Below are 20,277 nucleotides of genomic sequence, written 5' to 3'. Positions count from 1 at the left end.
CGAGCTGATCCTGGAACATCTCCATTTGCCTTTCCATCCTGGTCATTGCATTGTAATAGCGTCTCCTGTCGGCTTGGGCATCTTTTGTTTGCTTGAAGATCCGCTCTTGCAGAGCGGAATTCGTTTCCTTTACTGCTTTGACGCTCAGTTCACAATACCTCATGACTTGCTGTAGGCGCTTCCTCCGGGCCATTGTATCTTTTGCCCATTTGACCTTCATCCTTGCTATGCAAGCCTCTGATTGGTCTAATTCTTCTTGGCTTTGGATGACCTGATTTCTCAAACTAGCTATCAATCTTTCGTCGGAGCAACGCTTCTGTCGGTCGATGTTATTCTTACTGGCTTGGCAAAGGCGAGCCTTCAGGGTTTGGTTCTCTTGGGCTAGCTTGTCTTTTTCAGCCTGCTCTTGGGCGACCTGCACGTTGTTTTCGAATACAATCCCTTCAACTTGTTGCTTCAGCTTCCTGATTTCAACCAGGTAACCTTCCTCTTTTGCGAGCCAGTCCCATTGTTCTTGTGATGACTCAACAAAATCTTGGAGGTGAGGCCATTTGGTTGGCCGTTTCACAATGTTCTTCTTGTTATGCCAAGCGAGATAGGCCGGCGAGACTTCACCCTTAGACACATCACCTACCCGAGTATTTTCCGTCAGGTACTAGCATTCACTCCATATGCAACGAACTGTCTTTTCAGGAAATTGGCCGTCACTGCTGACCTCGACTGCATAAGTGCTGAGATCTTCGTCCGGGTGTGGTACTTGACATCTTCCTAACTGTCTCATCACCCTGTAAGGGGCATAAGGTTGAATACCTCTGAGTCCCATCAAGAGGAAGTGAGGACCAGTGGCGGGCATGTATATGATTTCTTCCACAGAAAGCCAACCCAAAGTCCAGTTTATTTGATCTGCGGTGATGACCCGGAGATAGGATATCCATTCTTCAAACCCTCCCGGTGATCGGAAACCTGAAACCCTTAGGTTATAACCCTCGATGCAGCCCCCATTTGTAGACATGTAGCGCATATACTGAGGATGGTGACACAAGTGTTCGATCATCCACATCTGTAATAACAAGTTGCACCCCTCGAAGAAGTCTGTTCCGGCCTTACAAGCCGTGAGGGCTCGGTACATTTCTGACATTATCATAGGAGCAAGGATGCTTTTATCGTTGGTAATCAGGACTTTGACGATTCCAGCCACTTTCAGGTCGATATTTCTATCTTTTCGGGGAAACACCACAAGGCCCAAAAATGCCACCATAAAAGCGAACCGCCTATGCTCATTCCATTTTACCAGATTTCCCCTGCTGCAAACACCACTTTCTGGATCATTAAATCCTCCTATGCTCCCGTACCTCTGGTATATGAATTGTAGGGTAGAAAAACCTCTATCCAGTTCAGCGTAAGGGAGTCTCTTGCTTATCTTCAACAGATCCATGAATTTGTGTGAATTCACAGCTCTTGGAGTAATCAGGTATTTGTGTCTCAAACCTCCAGTGACGTCCATGTAACCCGCCATTTCTTCTAAGGTTGGGGTGAGTTCAAAATCCGAGAAACGGAACACGTTGTGGGCCGGATCCCAAAATGTAACCAAAGCCTTTATGATGTCGCACCGAGGCCTGACGTTCAACAAATTAACCAAACCTCCCAGGTGCAGTTTGATCTTGTCTTGCTCTGACTTTTCCAAATCCTCCCACCATAATCGCACTTCCAGAGGGATTTTGCTTCTAACTGTTACCGGCAAACTTGGACTTATGCTCATTCTGCATGTTTATTGGGGTGATTAAGCAAAGATCCAGACTCATTGGACTCAAATACCAAATTGACACACCCTTTTTTCTAGAAAAACGAAATTTGGTTGTTTCTGAAAAGTATGATGTCACCTTAAAAACTTTCGTTCTTTGGATTGTACATATATTTTGAAGAACAAGTTGAGCCCGATGGGGGTTGCCTACGTATCTCGCACCCTGCGGGAATCAAACTGACGTAGTTCAGGCATAAGCCGAATTTTGGAGGCACACTATTTTTCTCTTAGAAATAAATCAAAAACTCTTACTTTCTAAACAAATTAATAAGACACACATTTTTTTTTTCCTCTTTTTTTCAAAATTCTGGCAGAGCTTTAACCGTTTTTTTTTATTTTTCAAGAATAAATAATTAACCCCTTAACCGTTATTCTTTTTTTTCTCTCTCTTTTTCTTTTTTCAAACATTCCCGATATTCAGAAGCCGGTCAGCATGCAAGCCTTGAAACAAGTAAATGCATAAATCAAACAGGATGTAGCAGGATGGTCTTTATTCTCAGGTTGCTTGTCCTAGACGGACCCAGCCCCTGTGCTGAGTCCCCTAAGTCAAATGCATATGATGCAAATAAGCGTTCCTACTAGGGATCCGGCATGAAGTTAAGTTATACTAAGCTGTAAAACCTAGGTGTTTGTTCTAGACCTGGCTTACCCGAGCGGACAACTCGAGCCAAGGATGGGAGCTGTGTACCGGTAACCAAAAGGCCATCCGATTTTGCAACTCCTCCGAATCCTCGTTCTATTTTGGCATATGACACTAACAGAAAGAAGCCACGACCAGCGTGCGCTCCTCAAGAGAGAAGAGAAGGGTTTCGGCACAGTTTATATGTACAGTTCAAATAATATCAAAGCAATTAAAGCAGCATTTGGCACATTAGGCGCGAACACGCAAAAATCAGATAATAAATAAAGCCAAATAATAACAATTATTTTAAGCTTAAATTCTTAACCCTGAACCAGTGGTTCTGGGTTGGAATCCCCAGTGGAGTCGCCAGAGCTGTCGCACCTCCTTTTTACGTACCCGCGGGGGGCAAGGGAGTTTTTTCCAATTAAAGGACAATCGAAACGGGATTGGTTTAATTATTTCAGAGCAGCCACTTGGGAGATTTAGGGTGTCCCAAGTCACCAATTTTAATCCCGAATCGAGGAAAAGAATGACTCCATATTACAGTCTGCGCACCAGAAATCCGGATAAGGAATTTTGTTAATCCGAGAGAAGGTGTTAGGCATTCCCGAGTTCCGTGGTTCTAGCACGGTCGCTCAACTGTTATATTCGACTTTATTATCTGATTTTATACAAGTGTGGACTTATGTGCAAAATATAACTTTTAACCGCTTTTATCATTTACTGTTTTTATCAAGAATTGCAATGTTGTGAAAATGAATCTCGAACCGCGTTACAATCAATATACCCGTGGTCGTCAACACACTTTGACTCCGTTGAGATTTGGATTTGGGTCACATCAATGTGCACCCGAATTAAGGAAAATAAATTGTTAAAGGCGCGCCTAAAACAACTAGCGTCTTGTTATTTTGGGGAAAGTCGTAAAAATTCGTTAAACGACATATCCCGAATTCTAAATACTTTAATATATACATACATCTAGAGGGCCCCGCAGCTTTGTACATTTTGTTTGTCGAGGCTCGTCTCGTTCTATTTTTAAAAAGGGATTTGCGACGTCATGGCCATGCATCTCGAACCACGTCACAATCAATGTACCCGTGATTAGAAACACATTTCGAATCCGTCGAGATTTGGATTTGGGTCACATAAATGTGCACCCGAATTTAAGAAGGTAAAATTATTAAATACGCGCTTAAAGAGGCTATCACGTTATTATTTCGGGAGGTTGTGAGATTTGCTAAACGACCCACCTCAGGGACTGAATGCTTCAATATATACATCTAACGAGGGCCCCGCAATTTGTGCATTTTTTTTATTTTTGTCGAGGCTCATCTCGTCCTTATTTTAAAAGGATATCCTATAGCAACTACGTTTCTTGTCGCGTTTGTCTCTACTAATTGAAAAACAGAAATAGTCCTAGTTAATTACATGCTTGCAGATTATTTATAGCAGGATCCGAAATGCTTTTACAGAATAAGGAAACGTGACCATGCATGCGGACAGCTGATCGAACATTATGGGCCCAAATCCAGCTTATGCGGAATGGGCAAGACTTGGGCCGCTATTTATCCGAGGCGGGTCTGTTTGGTCCGTTTTGACCTGGGCTCGACCTTCATAAGGTTGAGGGGCGCGGACTTGTGCTAATTGTTATAAGGGTGTGGCTTGATAATTATAACGAGGTAGTTTATCAAAAGAGAATGAAACTAGCTGAGGCGGATAGTTTTATTCTTTGACATGCATTAAAAGAGAATGCTAATTCCAAAACACAACTAATTTCCAAGACATAGCCTAGTATACTGCCAATCCTTTTGTCTGTCAACCTAACCAACATATGATATTAAACCATACTACATTTTTGTATTCACTATATGAAAGGACCAACCCCAATACCCAAACAAGATTGTAAACCATTACACACTAAATGATAATCTATATAACAACTACATGTGGACATAGATGTCTTCAAATCTCCCCTTTTGTATTTGTGCTCAACTTTCAAGTTACATGGACAGTATTAGTTGTGTACCTGGTATAGAGGAGGAAAAGAAGAAGAAAGGTGATCAGCTGAGCGGTATACAACTAGCACAGCAACAGCAGGTAAGCAGCAATCAACAATCAACAGCAACAACAATCAGCAACGAATGTCACCAACAGTCCACAGACAGCAACAACAATTTCCACAACAAGGAAAACCCAATAGGTGGTCGAGCACCAAACAAACACTCCCAGACACAGAGTAATAAACCAGCAGAAAACCCAAGATACCGAATGTAACAGCAACAGAAGACCCAACAACCACAAAGTTCAGCAAATATCCAGTACAGTTCCAACAATCAGGAAGACTAAAAATCAATCCACAGCACGCAGAAAACTCAATGCAGTAACAATCACAGCAGAAAACACACAGCCTTCTCTTAATGGAACAGTAATGACCCTAGTTAGAATAACTGACTTGGCCAGAACAGCTCAAACAACTTAGTTCCTTGTGCAGTTTTGGGCAATGTTTAGTTAAAGTGTTCTGGAAATTTTCACTTTGTTTTCTCCTTTCTGAAGACTAAAAGTCCAGGTCTTTTTAAGTTCTGAAATGGCCTATTTATAAGCCAAACGACCAGTGCAGTCAAGCTGCCTGGATTCTCCATTTTGCAGACTGCCCATACCCTTTAAACCCATGCCTAAGCATCTTTTAATGTCAGCCATTTGTTCCCCACGCCTGGCTTATTCTTTAATCAAGAGTTATGGGCTCATTTTAGTATTCATTTTAAACCCCATACTCTTGTGTCTTGTTCCCCATTGGTATTAGTTTAATCCCAAATTAGTACCCTACTTGTCAGCTCATTTAAACTAATCATTTTTGTTCTTTTCAAACCCCAGACTACCCCTGTTAAACCCTGGTTATCACTGTCTTGACCCTCTGCAATAATGGGTTATTTTGGACTTCTGAAAAATTTAAAATCGAAGCTGCCCTAGACTGAATCTTTTAGCTGTTTTGTAATGCAGTTTATAGGCTAATCTCAGGCAATGTCGAGCATTCAGTCAGTGACATGGTTCATTTAGTCATGTGAAATTATTAGCTTATTTGATCCATTAGTTATAGAAAACTAATCGACGACGTTTGTCGAGTCGACTATACTAAATATAACAGGTAATAATCAGTCGCTCATATAAACAATACGTACAGGGTCCCGAATGACTTCAAACATCTTTTGTTCAACTACTGGGAACCTATATGAGTTAATTAATTTGACGATTAATCTAATTGACGAGCATGTATATCACAGAGTACATTCAGAACACAAACAGAAACCAATTGACCAAATAAAAAGGTCTTTTGATAGAGATGGAAGAAATCAGGGAAAAATAACAGATAATAACAAACAATCACAACAAATCATGCTGACAACTCAATCAAAACAAAGAAAAGAGAACACTTACTGGAAAAGTTTAAACCGAAATGACCCAAGTCCGACTTAGCTTTGACCATTTGAGGCCAAACAAACTTTAATCAGGGTGTTCTCACATGAGAACACCTTGATTAAGGTCTATTAGACCTCGAACCCTTGTTAAGGTCGGCTGGATTCCAAGGCTATCCGTGTTCTAGGTTTTGGATTTTCAGATCTGGTTTTTTAGGAGTTGTGGGTAGATTCGGACCAAACCAAGTTTGGTTTGGTCACGAGGAGGGTCAGGGGAGTGTCTGGTATGAAGATGGGGTGGTTTGGTATAGATCAGAGTTCGACTCAAATCTTCAAATGAAGATTCGAGACGAAGGAAGGTGATTCGAGGCAAATGGATAGCAGATCCATGTTTAGGACAGTGAGGTGGTCCTAGGGTGTTCAGGAGGTGGCCACCGGCGTCCATGCCGCCGGCTTTAATGGCGAGGGAGATGGGGTGGCTAGGGTTTCTAATGGGAGGTCTGGGTTTGAGCTTGGGGACGACGGGATGGAGGTGCTCGTATAGGGGGGCTGGGTAATGAATTATGTTTATATACGTAAAGTGTAATTAGATCCTGGCCGTTGGATGCATCGAGATTGATGGCCAGGATCTTTTACTTAGAACGGAACGACACCGTTTGGCCTAGGTTGGGGAGGTTGGTTCGGATTGGTTCCTGGGTCGGGTTTTGAAACGGGTTACTGATAGTGATCCTGGACCGTTGGATTGGATTGATTGGAACGGCTGAGATGAGCCGCCCTTGAAACGACGTAGTCTTGGTATCGAACTACGTCGTTTTGACGACCGGTGGATGGGTCTTGGGTTGGCTGACTTGGGCTGGTTTTGGGCCTTCAGAATTTTGAAATATCATGGGCCCAATCCGATTTCTTGCACTTTTTATTTTGTTTTCTAATTTTTGAAATACAACTAAATTAAAAATGAATTTGAAATACCCATTAATCAATACTTAACACAATTATTCACACACCTATATAAGAAAAATTTAAAATGGTTAAATTACAACCTAGAAATGCATACATATTTTTTGTATTTTGTTTGATTAATGATTAAATGCAAAATGGACAGACCCACAAATGACTAACAACACATGTCACGGAAAACTCGAAAGATTGTACAGCGAAGTCATTTGTCACTATTTTTATTTTCTTTTGGAGCGATTGTCCGTGAAGCAAAAATCACGTGCTTACACCTGGTTCTGCACAAAAAAAAATGTGCAGAAGTGTAGTATGAGCACACTACGGTGATACCCAGTAAGTATCAAGCCTAACCTCGGTAGAGTAGTGACGAGGTCAGGTCAATACACCTACCGAGCATATAAACATGTGCAGGATATAACATAAAGCTAACAAGGAAGGAATATCAAAGCAATACCAATAGTAGAAAGAAATCGGATTACAAACAGTAGTATCGACAAGGAGAACACGAATGACAGCAACAAATAGCCAAGTAATTAAACAACAACATAATTGAGATACAAACAAGTATAAAAGTGCTCGAGTAGGGAAAGTGATGTCAACTTAACCAATCCAATCGTTTCTAATACACGATTCTCATAATCCCAATTCTCGACAATCTCATACCATAAATCACAACTTCCAACCTTTAACACACATGGTACCTTGCGCCAACATCTTTCCATCTCACTTTGCACAACAAGAATCCACGTGCTTCTCGGTACGTAGTATCCGTGTCAAATGCTAACTAATATGTTCAAGAAGTTCCATTTACATATCATAAAGTAAATTTATAGTTTCTAGACCAAATCGGAAATCAGCGAGAAAGATGAATTTATTTTAGAAATTATTTGAGTAAAAAAAATAATATTTCAAATAAAGATACAACATCGAATAAGCTATTGTATTTAATATAGGATTTATTAAATTAAAACCTAATAACAATTTCTTTTTAAGTAAAATACAAACCCCAAACAAGTTAAGGAAATTAACTTGAGAAATCAATTGAAATAAAATATAACAATTATTAGAATTGGTAATACTGAAATATACGACGAATTCTAACTTAAAAGTCATACAAGGTAGCATGATATTAATTTCTTTATTTTAAATCACTATATAACTAACAACTCAGTAGGGCAGGAGATAATGACTCAACGTAGTAAATTCACCATGAAAATCAATTTACTAGAATAATAGTACTAGGAAAACAACTCAGGAAATGACGGCAAGGCAGTAATGTCAATGATGATAAATAAATCCTCAGAAGACGGTGAAATCAGAAAATACAAATTCTCAGAATCTCGTACGAAGGAATTGAAGCCAATACAATAAAACAGGGGATACAAAATACACAAATATGTTATGGCGTGCAACCCGATCCCACCATATAATATCAATATCGTATCCACCCTTATTCAACCATATCGATTCACCCTTATTTCACTTGTTGCGGTGTGCAACCCAATCCCACTGTACAATATCAATATCATAACAATAAATATAACATGTTGCGAACTAGTGCCAAGCTATAATACCCCATATTTATAGACTAGTGCTATACCACGTGACCATGATAGTAAGGTATATGAAGTATACTAGTATTTAAGTGAAATGAGACTTAGAAATTATTATGTGGCTTATTGATTAAATATTAAATTTTAGTGGAATATTAACAGATTAATTAGTAGGTAATTATTGTTGTGGACATTAAATCCATGTGTAGTATCCAGAATGACTAAGCATAATAAGGTAGTAGGTGGCCTCTTAGGAGTTAAAGTGCTTTATTAGGTATAATAAAGGGGTGGGTACATGTGCAAATTAGGTGAGGTTATGGAATGAGTGTCTAATTTTAGTAGGCGATTAGTGCCAGTATATACATATGTGTCATCATCTAAGGAAAGAATGGAGGGAGGAGGATCCCATGTGTAGTTGTGGGAGACAATATTTGGTGACTAAGCACTACTAGAAGTAAAGGTGGCACAAAATGTGCATATATGAGTCATAGCACTTAAAGTGCATTGTTTACACAAGTAAATGCGGGGTTTTGATGACTAATCAAATGGGTATTCACTTAATGACATGTGTAATTAGTTAAAGGTCCCTTTGTAAAATATATTTTACTACTTTCCGATATGCTTTAAATTATATACATAATACGAGAAAGTTTATAAATGAAATTTTCTTTATTGTAAAGATAGAAATTATTTTTTTTTCACAAGAAAAAAAGGTTATCTTCTTACCATTTTAAGAATTAAGCATACAAAAATTTGTACTCTTTACATGAGATTAGAAAAATTAGGAGTTGAGAAAAAATATATATATTTACATAGTTGATTAATGAAATAATAGTGTAGGTATTGATCTTATATGGTACCACATGAGCATAATAGTAGGGTACATTAAATATATTAAAAGTGAGTAGTATTCTAAGTAATTTGAGATAATCCTTAATTATGTGTATTATTGATAATGGGGGAATTAATTACCTAATAATTAGTGGTTGAGTAATTAAAGTCTTTGGATAAGGGTAATGAGCCAAAACGTGGCAACACAATGAGTCTTCATCAAAGCCAAAGTGTGACTCTTATTTCATGGAATTAGTGTTAAAATTTAAGGGATTTTTGTGGCAAGTCATCACCCACTTTGATTAAGATAATTGTGAATAAGTTTGATAAAGATTTTACCCCCAAACGTGGCAGCAAGGCCTTGTCCAAATGATGACTCTTGCATTTGAGTGAAAATGTAGCACATTTAATTAATATGTGGCCTAGTCATTACGTTAAGCCTAACACCTTTCCAATTCAAGAAAAAGGTTATCAAAGTAGCATTTAGGCAACGGATATTCCACACCTACTCTTCTTCTCCAATTCCACAAAGTTAAACTAAAGTGATAGAAAAGAGAAACCCCACTACTTCCACTTGTTCTGTTTTTGGCTCAATAGACGTTGCACTACTTGCAACAACTACTACTTGATTATTTCATTCCCCATTTCCTAGTCCTTTTCTTTCTTGTAATATTATATATATATATATATATATATATATATATATATATATATATATATATATATGAGATATGAAAAAATGTTACGGCGTTATATATGCACCACTACTTGATCAGCTGGTATATGATGATGATATTGGTCACAGTGACTGAAATGATATGATGAGATACCCTCAGAGGCTTGATGATGTTATGTACGTACAGACCTATGCATTATATGACATTTATACACATATGCATGACATTATAAATATTTCATGATTTACAGACCTATCCAGACTTTCAGGTTGAGTCCTTTACTCTATGTTTCTTTCATGTCCTTTATATACTGATTTACATGCCTTACATGCTCAGTACATTATTCGTACTGACGTCCTTTTGTTGGGGACACTGCATTCATGCCTGCAAGTATATGTAATCAGTTTGACGAGCACTCATAGTAGACGAGATTGGCATTCAGCGAAGGATCGGTAAGACTCCACCTCATTCGGAGTGCAGCCGAGTCTATGAGTCATTGTGTCAGAATTTTGCTACAGACTTATGGGTAGGTCGGTACGCTGTCCAATTTGATGTCGAATAATCTTAGAGCCTTTGTAGACAGAGGTTCATTTTGTACAGTATGCAGAGGCCTTGACAACCCATATATACTCATGATTTAAGAAAGATGGTTCATTGAGTTAGTGTTTGCCCACTTACAGTTGTACATTATGAGTAATGGTCATGTGGGCCTATGATAGTTATAAAAGGAATGAGTTCAGCTAACTCGACCTATGTATGTTCTAGTTTTGGTCGAATGATAATGAGTTACAGATTGGTTCGCTCAGGCCAGCACGACACCGGGTGCCAGCCACGCCTTCCCAGGTTTGGGGCGTGACAACAAATATGCACCGAGTCATAAAGGAACTCAGCGATTAAGAGGTAACAAGAAAATAAGGAAGGCAATAACTTCATCCAAGGCATATAAGGGCCAAATAACGAGTAAGAGGTATATAAATGCTAACAACATCGTATAGAGCATGTAGAGTAGCCTAACAACGAGATACCACATGTTATTATGAGAATTTAATCAAAGGAAAGGGAAGAGACTAAACAATCTAAACCGGTCAATACCATTTATAGACTGTGTACCCACTTGTCACCTTGTGTACACGACTTCCACATAACAAGATAGCACAATCGACTCAGTTCCTAAGGGGTGGTTTTTTCCCCACAAAGTTAGACAAGACAGTTACCTCAATTCGGCCAACTAAATACTCAATTTAGCTTTTCCTTTACCAATTCACCACTGCTCGGCTCAATCTACTCAAAGATGACTTGGATACATCAAACAATGTAAGAGAAAATAATTTCAATTAACAAAGCTATGATTCTTATACAATTTACAAAAAGTCAACAAAAGTAAACTCTCCGGTCCCGCACCTCGGAACCCGATAAAATCTATAAAACCCAAACACCCATTCCGATACGAGTTCAACCACTCTAGAATTATTAAATTCTGATACCATTTGATCCTTCAAATCATCATTTTACATTTTGAAAGTTTTCTTAAAAATTCCCATTTTTCCTTAACCCAAAACACTAATTAAATGATAAAAATAAAGATAGATTCATGGAACATAATAAATTCTAGGTGAAGAACACTTGCCCAATATTTTGCTTGAAAAATCTACTAAGAATCGCTTAAAACCAAGCTCTAGAACTCCAAAATTGTGAAAAATGGCTAACCCTCGAAATAGAGTACTTATATTCTTCCCAGGTGTTTGTACATCGCGATCGCGGAAAAGGAGCTGCGATCACGAAGAAGGAGAACTTTGCCAAAAAATGTACTATGTGATCGCATACAGTAGGGTGCGATCCCGAAGGGGAAAAGGTTGATGGCCCAAAATTTAAGCTACGCGAACTCGTTAATCAACATGCGAACGCGAAGGAGGGAAAGGTACACTTACGCATTCGCGGACAGAAGAATGCGAACGTGTAGAGCAAAAATCATCTGCTCCAAACTTACACTACGCGATCGCGGAGGGATGGATGTAAACGCGATTAAGGAAACCAGATATCAGAAAACAGCAGTTCAAAAATAGGAGGAAATGGCCCGTGCTCAATCATTGTCCCAAATGACATAACAGATCTGTTCCAACTCTCAGAATCACATTTCGACCCCGATAACACCAAAGTCAACTCTTGGTCAAACCTTTCAACCTTCCAAAACTTCAACTTTTCAATTTTCGCCAAAATACTTCAAATTACCTCCACGGGACTCCAAATCCAAATTCGAACGCATGCCTAAGTCGAAAATCACCACCCGAGCCTATGGGAACCATCGAAACTCAAATTCAAGGTCAAATACTCAAATCACCACCCTATGCTCTTACTCATTTGAATACTCTCTTGTTAAGTTTGCACTAGGCGTTCTTTATATTCCTTCGTTCGTTATGCTTCATTAGTTGATAGTTGATAGTTTAAAGTTTACTATCGATAAGCAAGGTATATACAATATCGAGAAGGAAGCTAGACAACTATTATGAATATATATACTACGTTCGAACTACTTCAGATTTGAATTGAATGAACACTGGATATAGTCAGAAACTTTGTTTTACTAAATAAGTGTGTTGGGGTGTTAAGGCCCCTATCCTTCGCTGTGGAGAGAAGACTAGCAGAAAATTTCTCGTAAAGCAGACGATAGGAAGTTACGTTGAGGGCTAAGAACACAAGTGACCCTGATCATATGATATAAATCGAAGTGAGAAACTGAGAATACATATTAATTAGTCAGTGATTAAATAATAAAAGTGTATATAGACAGGTCATGCTTTTATAGAATTGATATAAACACCGAATATACTGTTCTTTCCTTGAAACTAACTTCATAATAGTATCACTATTCTAGAAAAGGAGCTTAATGTTTCCATTTTAATTCTCAAAAATAGGGTACATAGCATAGATTCTTCGTTCAGAATTAAACAATGCATATATATGTTGGCTTTATTATATATATAATATATAATTACTACTGCGCTATATACTAGTTTTCGACTTGGATTCCTCCTTTTTTTTCACCTTACAATGTTGTCAAAAGAATTAAAATATATATAAAAAATTACTCCACTATTAGGATATGCGATAATCATTTCTGGTATAGCAATTATCCACCAATAATCTGCTACTCATCTAAACATCCCTGGATTAACCACTGGTGGAACAAATCGTGCTGCCGTTTGGCTTGCTATTCTTCTTTGTTTCTTCTTATTTGCTTTCCATCCTGAAAATAATAAGGAGTCATTTGTTTGGAAAGATTAGGAAAAATAATTAAAACATAAAGTTCTTGCAAACAGCAATTCAATGTTTAATTGGAGGGACAAAGAAATATAATTCCTGCACAACTAATGCAACTTGGTCATATAAGAAAAAATAATCCAACATAATAAATGCAGTAATTGGTTGGAATTATTAAATAATACCCATATTAAGTTATGCATGAAACTATGTATAATTTTATGCCAGAGCCGAAATGGATCCTTATTCCTTTGGGTAAATGATTTAATATTCAACCAAGTTCACCTCTCAACCTTTTGGATGGGGCTAGCATATAATATTAGATCAATTATAGATTCATACATAAATTAGTTAATTTGACGTAGAGAGATCATGGGTTCACCTATCCCATAATCTGAGCTATAAATCCGTCCCCAACAAATAGAATATGAAATAATAATACATGTATTAACACTACGAAGATAAAGTATTTAGAAGACAAACATAGACTTTGATGTTATAAATAATCTCTACATAACTTTTCTTATATAATTATTTACCCCTTAAAAAGAGTCTTGGGTTCGAGCCGAATGTTCTTTTTTTAATGGTTTTATACGGCAGAAATCTAAATTAGCTGAAACCCCAAAATAAATATCGGACAATAGGTGGGAAACAAAAAAGGAAGACAATACTTACGTTTTATAATTTTCTCATAAGTACTAAGTTATCTCCAATAAATATATGAGAATTATCCAAAAAGAGAAACCTAAGAGAAAGAGGAAATAAAATGAGGAATTACCTAGGGCTACATCATAGCCGAGTTTGTTAAGCTGTCGGTAATTCTGACAGAGGACCAATCTCGTGCAACAGAGAGTAATTAAAAATTCACTAAGGAGATTACCAATCAAATTGTATTTTTTCCTGAATTGCGCACGATGATACCATGCAATAACGCATGATGCTTGACTGAAGCAAACCGATTCCAGTATTCCAAACATCAGTGCACTTTCCCACCAAACTGCATCACACAAATTCTTCATCAAAATTTTTTTACAAAATTTGACCAAAATATACAGTAGTACATGCATGTTTTTATTTTCCAGTTTATTTACATTAACTAAAATGAATGTCATCATATAATATCTCAATTCGAGAATTACCCATTTGCCCTTCAGATACAATCTCATCCACTTGCCCAAAAGTAACGCAGGGACATAAACATGTAATAAAACCTACAACAAAATGTCGTAAAACCATGGTTATCTTCCAAGTCAAATTGTTACAAAATTAGTGCAATGCTTTAAAGTTCTAATAATAAAAATTTGAGAGAATTGGTAAGAAAAATCAAGAAAAATAATTAGAGGAACGTACAGTTCTTGAGGTCTTGAAAACAATCAAAAAGGCCTGTGGACCAGGGCTGACTGTAAACTTGACCATTAAAGACATTATTATTTCCGGGGGACGTTGGCAAATAAAATGGATGAAATTGGTCATGAGGAAAGGGGGAAGAAAAATATGGAAATGGTGGTGGCATCCGTTGGGGTGGGTAACCATATGGAGGTGGTTGCATCATGGAAGATTGGTGACATAACGGTGTTTTACATGGTGGTAATGATGGAGATCCAGGCATTGGCATCCGTGACGACGATGATAATTGCGCTGGCGAGTGAGGTCCATGAACGGGAATATTTGGTGATGATGGCACTGAATGGAGCGTAGTTGTTGTCGTTGTTATTGTTGTTGGTGACAATAAATGTGACTTATGCATGGAATTTCGTGACGATGATGGCGATAATAATGGTGAAGGAAGTCCATCAATTGGCGGAGCCGGTGGTCGTGGTGGAGAATTAAGTTGTCCTTGAATTGAAGAAGATTCAAGTTTTGGAATTTGTAATGGTGATAATTGACCAGGGGGAGATGGAAAATTGTCATTATTACCATCTGATGTTTTCATGTTGTGAATGAATTCACTGAGATTATCTTCCTAATGTAAAATCAATCAACAAAATCGTAAAATAATTGTTTGATTGTCGAGGAAAGCAAAAATAAATTTTCTGCGTTTGTGGGAAAGAAATTAATTACAAAAAGAACGAAAAGGACAAAAGCTGAGATACTTTTATGGGATTAGAGTTGTAACACGATAGTTGCAACTCTACCCTGTATCATTATGATTCAATTCTGCCTAATATTATCCTTTCCTCTCTCCTATTTTTCTTTCATTAACCATTATTCACGGTTCATCCTCACGTCATAAAGATGGTCAAAGATGTGGTTTTCAGGGTATGAGAAAAACATAATTTTAAATGTGAACATCGAAAAAGAGAGTTGACTATTTGACTAAATATAGGGTACTTTACAAATTAACTACTTCCTCCGTTCACTTTTACTTGGCATGTATATTAAAATAGATTTTCATTTTACTTGTCAATTTATGCATATCAAGAGAAGGCAAAAAATAAATTTCATGTTATACCCACAGTATTTATTACTCATTTCAAATCATTTTCTCAAATCTAATAAAATATGCATCAATTACTATGGGTATCATGGTAAATTATGCATTTTATTTATTATTTATTAAGGGGCGTGAAAAGTAAAAACATGCCAAGTAAAAGTGAACGGATGGAGTAGTATTCAGCTCGTCCCAATTTATGTGGCATCGTTCGGATTCCGAGAAATTATTTTTTTACCACAACTTTTTCATATGCCTTTTAAATATTTTGAATTATTAATTATTTTAACTTATACTCCCTTCAGTCCACAATAAGTGACCAATTTGCTTTTAGCGCGCCCATTAAGAAAATACTAAATTCTATACAAAAATACCTAGTATGGCTAAACTACCCTTAATTAAATATTTAATGTGAGGAGAAACTTTTTAGGGATATATACATAAGGGTAATTTTGTAAAAATAAATTGAATTCCTTCTTGATTATATAAATGGACACTTATTTTGGACCAAAATAAAAAAGCAAATTGATCACTTATTGTGGATCGAAGGGAGTAGTACTTTTTATTTGGTTTTTAATATGTAGATTTTATTTTAAAATACATAAAGATTCTATATCAAAATATATAGTCAAAATTAATAAATTTGACTCTCGAAATTTCGAACCATGTCGCAGGAATTAGGATAGAGGGAATATTATATCACTACTAGAAATTCGGCCAAAATCGACTGCGGCCAACCGACCGACTTCGATCGACTTATTGGCGCAAAAGTGCGGGAAACTATTTTAGCATCCCGCAAAATTTATCTTTTAAGAAATCAACCGATTTCAGTCAGTTTTTCACATTAAATAAATTAAAATTAATATTCAAAAACCGACCGAAATCCGTCGGTTATTTCAGTCAGTCATTTTAAAAACCGATCGACTTGGGTCGGTAATTTATATTTTTAATAAAACCGATCGAAATCAGTCAGTTATTTTCGCGCGAAAATGCAATTAAAGAGTATGAAAATATTTTACAAAAATCTTAAACAAAAATGTACCAATAGTCTAGTAGTAGAATAGTATCCTACCATAGTACAGATCCTAGTTCGAGTCCCAGACGGTGAATATTTTAATTGCATAATTAAAAATACCGACCGACTTCGCTCGGATTTTTCGATAATTTTTTTTCTTTTTTGGTCGTTTGTGAAAATTAATTTACCGACCGAAATTGGTCAGAAATATCGACCCGCTTCAATCGCTATAATTTACCGACCAACTTAATTTCAATGAATTAAAGTCGGTCGGAAATCGGTCAGTTTTTCTAGTTTTCCGATCGATTTTGATCGATATTTCTAAACGGTTTTAGCCAGTTTTATAGTAGTGTATAATGAAGTTCATATTTATCAGAATTGGTATTAAAGTATTTAGATTAATAATTTTTTATTTTCCTCTTTCAGAGTATTTTGTAACTATAAGTAATTATAAGTCTTATATAAATTTTAGAATTAGCACGGATGTAGCTCATCTTCACAATTTTAGACTAGAAAGTGGAGAAAACATGACACTAGCAAGAGTGAGTGATGTTTTATACTTCAATACCACACAAGAGAGGGTGATCTGTGTGGTGTTCAATTTTTTGTTTGCACGGATTATACAAGGACATGGTTCTTCTATGTGTTCCTTATACTACTGTTGCGGAATAATAAATGCAGAAAGTAAAGAACACAAGTATTTTTACGTGAAAAACACCTGGCTCAAAAGGTGAAAAAATCACGACTTACTACTCAGTAAGATTTTCCCCAACACTTCACTAAATCACTGAGCCAAAACAGCAATTACAAAACTCTTTGTAAACCTAAGGATTACCCATAATCCATTTGTGGAAACCAGCCTCTAACTGTTGCGACAACTTCAAGTTAACTCTAACTTGAATACAACACTCAGAGTACCTAGTACAATTGCATCTAGATAAAGCTGAAAGGTACAATTTGAAACACCTACTACAATGAAACTAGAGTAAAAGACACACACTTAGAACTAGATCTTCTATCTGGTTCATGTAGCTTCAGGTTTGTACACTTGAATCACACAAGAATTGCTTGCAAAATGCCTTACTATTTTGCTCGTAACTCACGTTTAACTTCAGAGTTTGTGCGTACCTATAAAATGAGAAAATCCTACAATATATAGAGTTAGTAAAATAGGAAATAACTAGAGTTTTAATGCTATACTCTTCCGTAGTAGAAGAGTTATAGTTATATTTAACTTCTAACTCCTCCCTTATCTTGGATAAAGTCTCTTGAGTAAGGAGTCCTTCTCCTTATCAATTATGCAACCTTTTCGTTTAGAAGATATCAGATATAACCACTTAAACTTATCTCCTTCACGTGCATGCCTTGTGCTTGAATCTGCCCGTATTTGTGTATACTGTGTATGGACCTGGTTCATGCTTGAGTTCCTTTGTCAATCATCAAAACAAACTTCACTTGGGCCAACAAATTCCCCCTTTTTTATGATGACAAACTCTGTGCTTTTCATAAGCATAAGCCCTATTTCAACTCAGCTCAACATCAACACAATATTAGAACACTTTCAATTTTAATGTCACTAATCATTAGGGACCAGGTTCAGTAGATTATAAACATTACAGTCCAAAGTAAAAAGCACAACCTATCTTTCCCCTTTTGGCATCATCGAAAAGGTGCATAATTATATTAGATAACCAGATTTTAATAGATATCACTCATGGCCACTGGGGCTACTTCAAATACAATCATGGATTCAACCATCATTTATCAATCTAATGATATTAGCCATTTAAGAAGCATCAACAAACAGGTAGAGCACAAAAACAGTTGATTATCATTGATACTAGTCATCCACAAATCATAAAGAGAAATAAAATTACTGGATCATGAGCAAAAAGAACAAAAAGAAATTCCATCCGGGTCACTAGGTTGTCTAACTAGGCTACAAAAGTTTCAAGGCTTGGAAGGACCGGGTTCTTGGTTTCTAGACTGAAGTAGCTTCAGTATATCATGAAGAATGACATAATTCTTCTCGTTCTCCTTTGCAATCTCATCCCTAAGAGCAGCCCTCTCAGTTTCTACTTCAGCCAACCTCTTCTTCAGCCTCTCAATCTTAGCATCCTTAGCCCCACTCTCTTGCACCAAAGATCGCACTTTGCTCTTCACATGTACCTTTTTGGATGAATTAGGTTCTTTCGGAGTGGTGTGGACTTCATAGTCACATACAGTCAAAGTGTTTTCCCCAAAGTGATCCTTTCTTGTACTAACTTCTCATTTCTTGAGGGGTACCTTGAAGTGAGCAAGTACAACCGTGAGAATGAAACCATAGGGTATGACATGAGTTTTGGTGCCACTTAGAACCCTATCAAGAAGCTAGATAATAAACCCAGGCCAATTGATTTGCCTCCCACTATCCAAACTTTCCATAAGGACCAGGTCCATGAAGTGCCTTCTTTCCTTCCTGGGCAACACAACCTTGTTAACAAATTCAAACAACACTTTCTAGGGTGGTTTTATCTCACTTTTGTATACAGCCTTGGGCTGAAGCTCTTCTTCATTGTTACCAAACTTCCTTGTAATGGCAAGGGAGGTAGGGAGGTTCTCTAAACTTGGCCATTTGAGCTTCTTGTAATCATTGTACCCTTTATCAGGTATGCCTAGAATCTCTCCCAATTTCTTGTCATCAAAGCTCATTGTCACCCCCCCTCACCACACTAGTGACTTTGTCATTTTTGATCTCACAATTTGCCATGAACTCCACAATATCAGTTTTGGCAAGCTTTCCATGCATCTGAAGAACTATGTCCTTTCACCCTTGCAGTTGTAGTTTTTCCAGCAGCATCACTATGCCTTTCGCATCCACATCCCTGAGGAGTCTATCCTTCAAGATGGTTCTTTTCCCAAACTTAACCAGCTTGTCCTGTTTTTGACTAGTTTCTTCTCCATCTTCACTTTCTTCTTCCTCCACTATTTTCACTTTCATAGATTTTATGGCAGACCTAGTCCTTTTAGCCAAGATAGAAGGCTATGTAGACTTTGTCTTCAAGGGATATTTCTTTTTTGGAAGTCTTTATTTTCTTTTCCTTTGGAGTCACAACGTCCACCTCTTCTGCCTCCTCTTCATCATAAAGGACCAAGTCCATCTCCTCAAATTCAACTGCCTCAATATTATTAATTACTTTCTTCTTCCCCTTTGCATCGGCTTCTTTTTTACTCTCTTCTAGCACTTTTTCAAGTTTAGCCTCATTTTGTTTCTGTAACGACCCGATCGGTCGTTTCATGAGTTACCGCTTCGTTTCCCCCATTTCTACTTATTATTACCTTGTTCAGCTATATTATGTGCTATCGGGTTGGTTGGCTTGGGTTCAGAGAAGTTTTGGTAAGGTTTGAGACACTTAGTCTCTTTTGAGTGAGCTTAAGTTGGAAAAGTCAACCAGATGTTGACCTATATGGTAAAGGGCTCGGATGTGAGTTCTGATGGTTTGGATAGCTTTGGGAGGTGATTTAGGACTTAGGGGCGTGATCAGAATGTGTTTGGAGGTTCAGAGTAGATTTAGGCTTGAATTGGTGAAATTGGAATTTTGGCCTTTTTCGGTTGATAGGTGAGATTTTGATATAGGGGTCGGAATGGGATTCTGGAAGTTGCAGTAGGTCTGTTGTGTTATTTTGGATGTGTGTACAAAATTTCAGGTAATTCGGATGTGGTTGGATAGACTTTTTGATCGAAA

General features: G+C 37.3%; 1 protein-coding gene across 1 annotated transcript; it reads right to left on the bottom strand.

Moving 5' to 3' along the window:
- Positions 1–12,682: 12,682 nt before the first annotated feature.
- Positions 12,683–15,334, bottom strand: LOC104246231 (cell number regulator 1-like). Its single transcript, XM_009802001.2, has 4 exons — positions 14,457–15,334; positions 14,246–14,317; positions 13,885–14,103; positions 12,683–13,092 (listed from the first exon to the last, which is right to left on the bottom strand). Exons 1-4 carry the CDS (start codon positions 15,037–15,039, stop codon positions 12,998–13,000), a joined length of 969 nt encoding a protein of 322 aa, XP_009800303.1. The 5' UTR covers positions 15,040–15,334; the 3' UTR covers positions 12,683–12,997.
- Positions 15,335–20,277: the final 4,943 nt, after the last annotated feature.

The sequence above is a fragment of the Nicotiana sylvestris genome, chromosome 12 (assembly GCF_000393655.2).
Source record: "Nicotiana sylvestris chromosome 12, ASM39365v2, whole genome shotgun sequence".
Lineage (NCBI taxonomy): Eukaryota > Viridiplantae > Streptophyta > Magnoliopsida > Solanales > Solanaceae > Nicotiana > Nicotiana sylvestris.
This window is presented reverse-complemented; position numbering and strand designations above follow the sequence as displayed.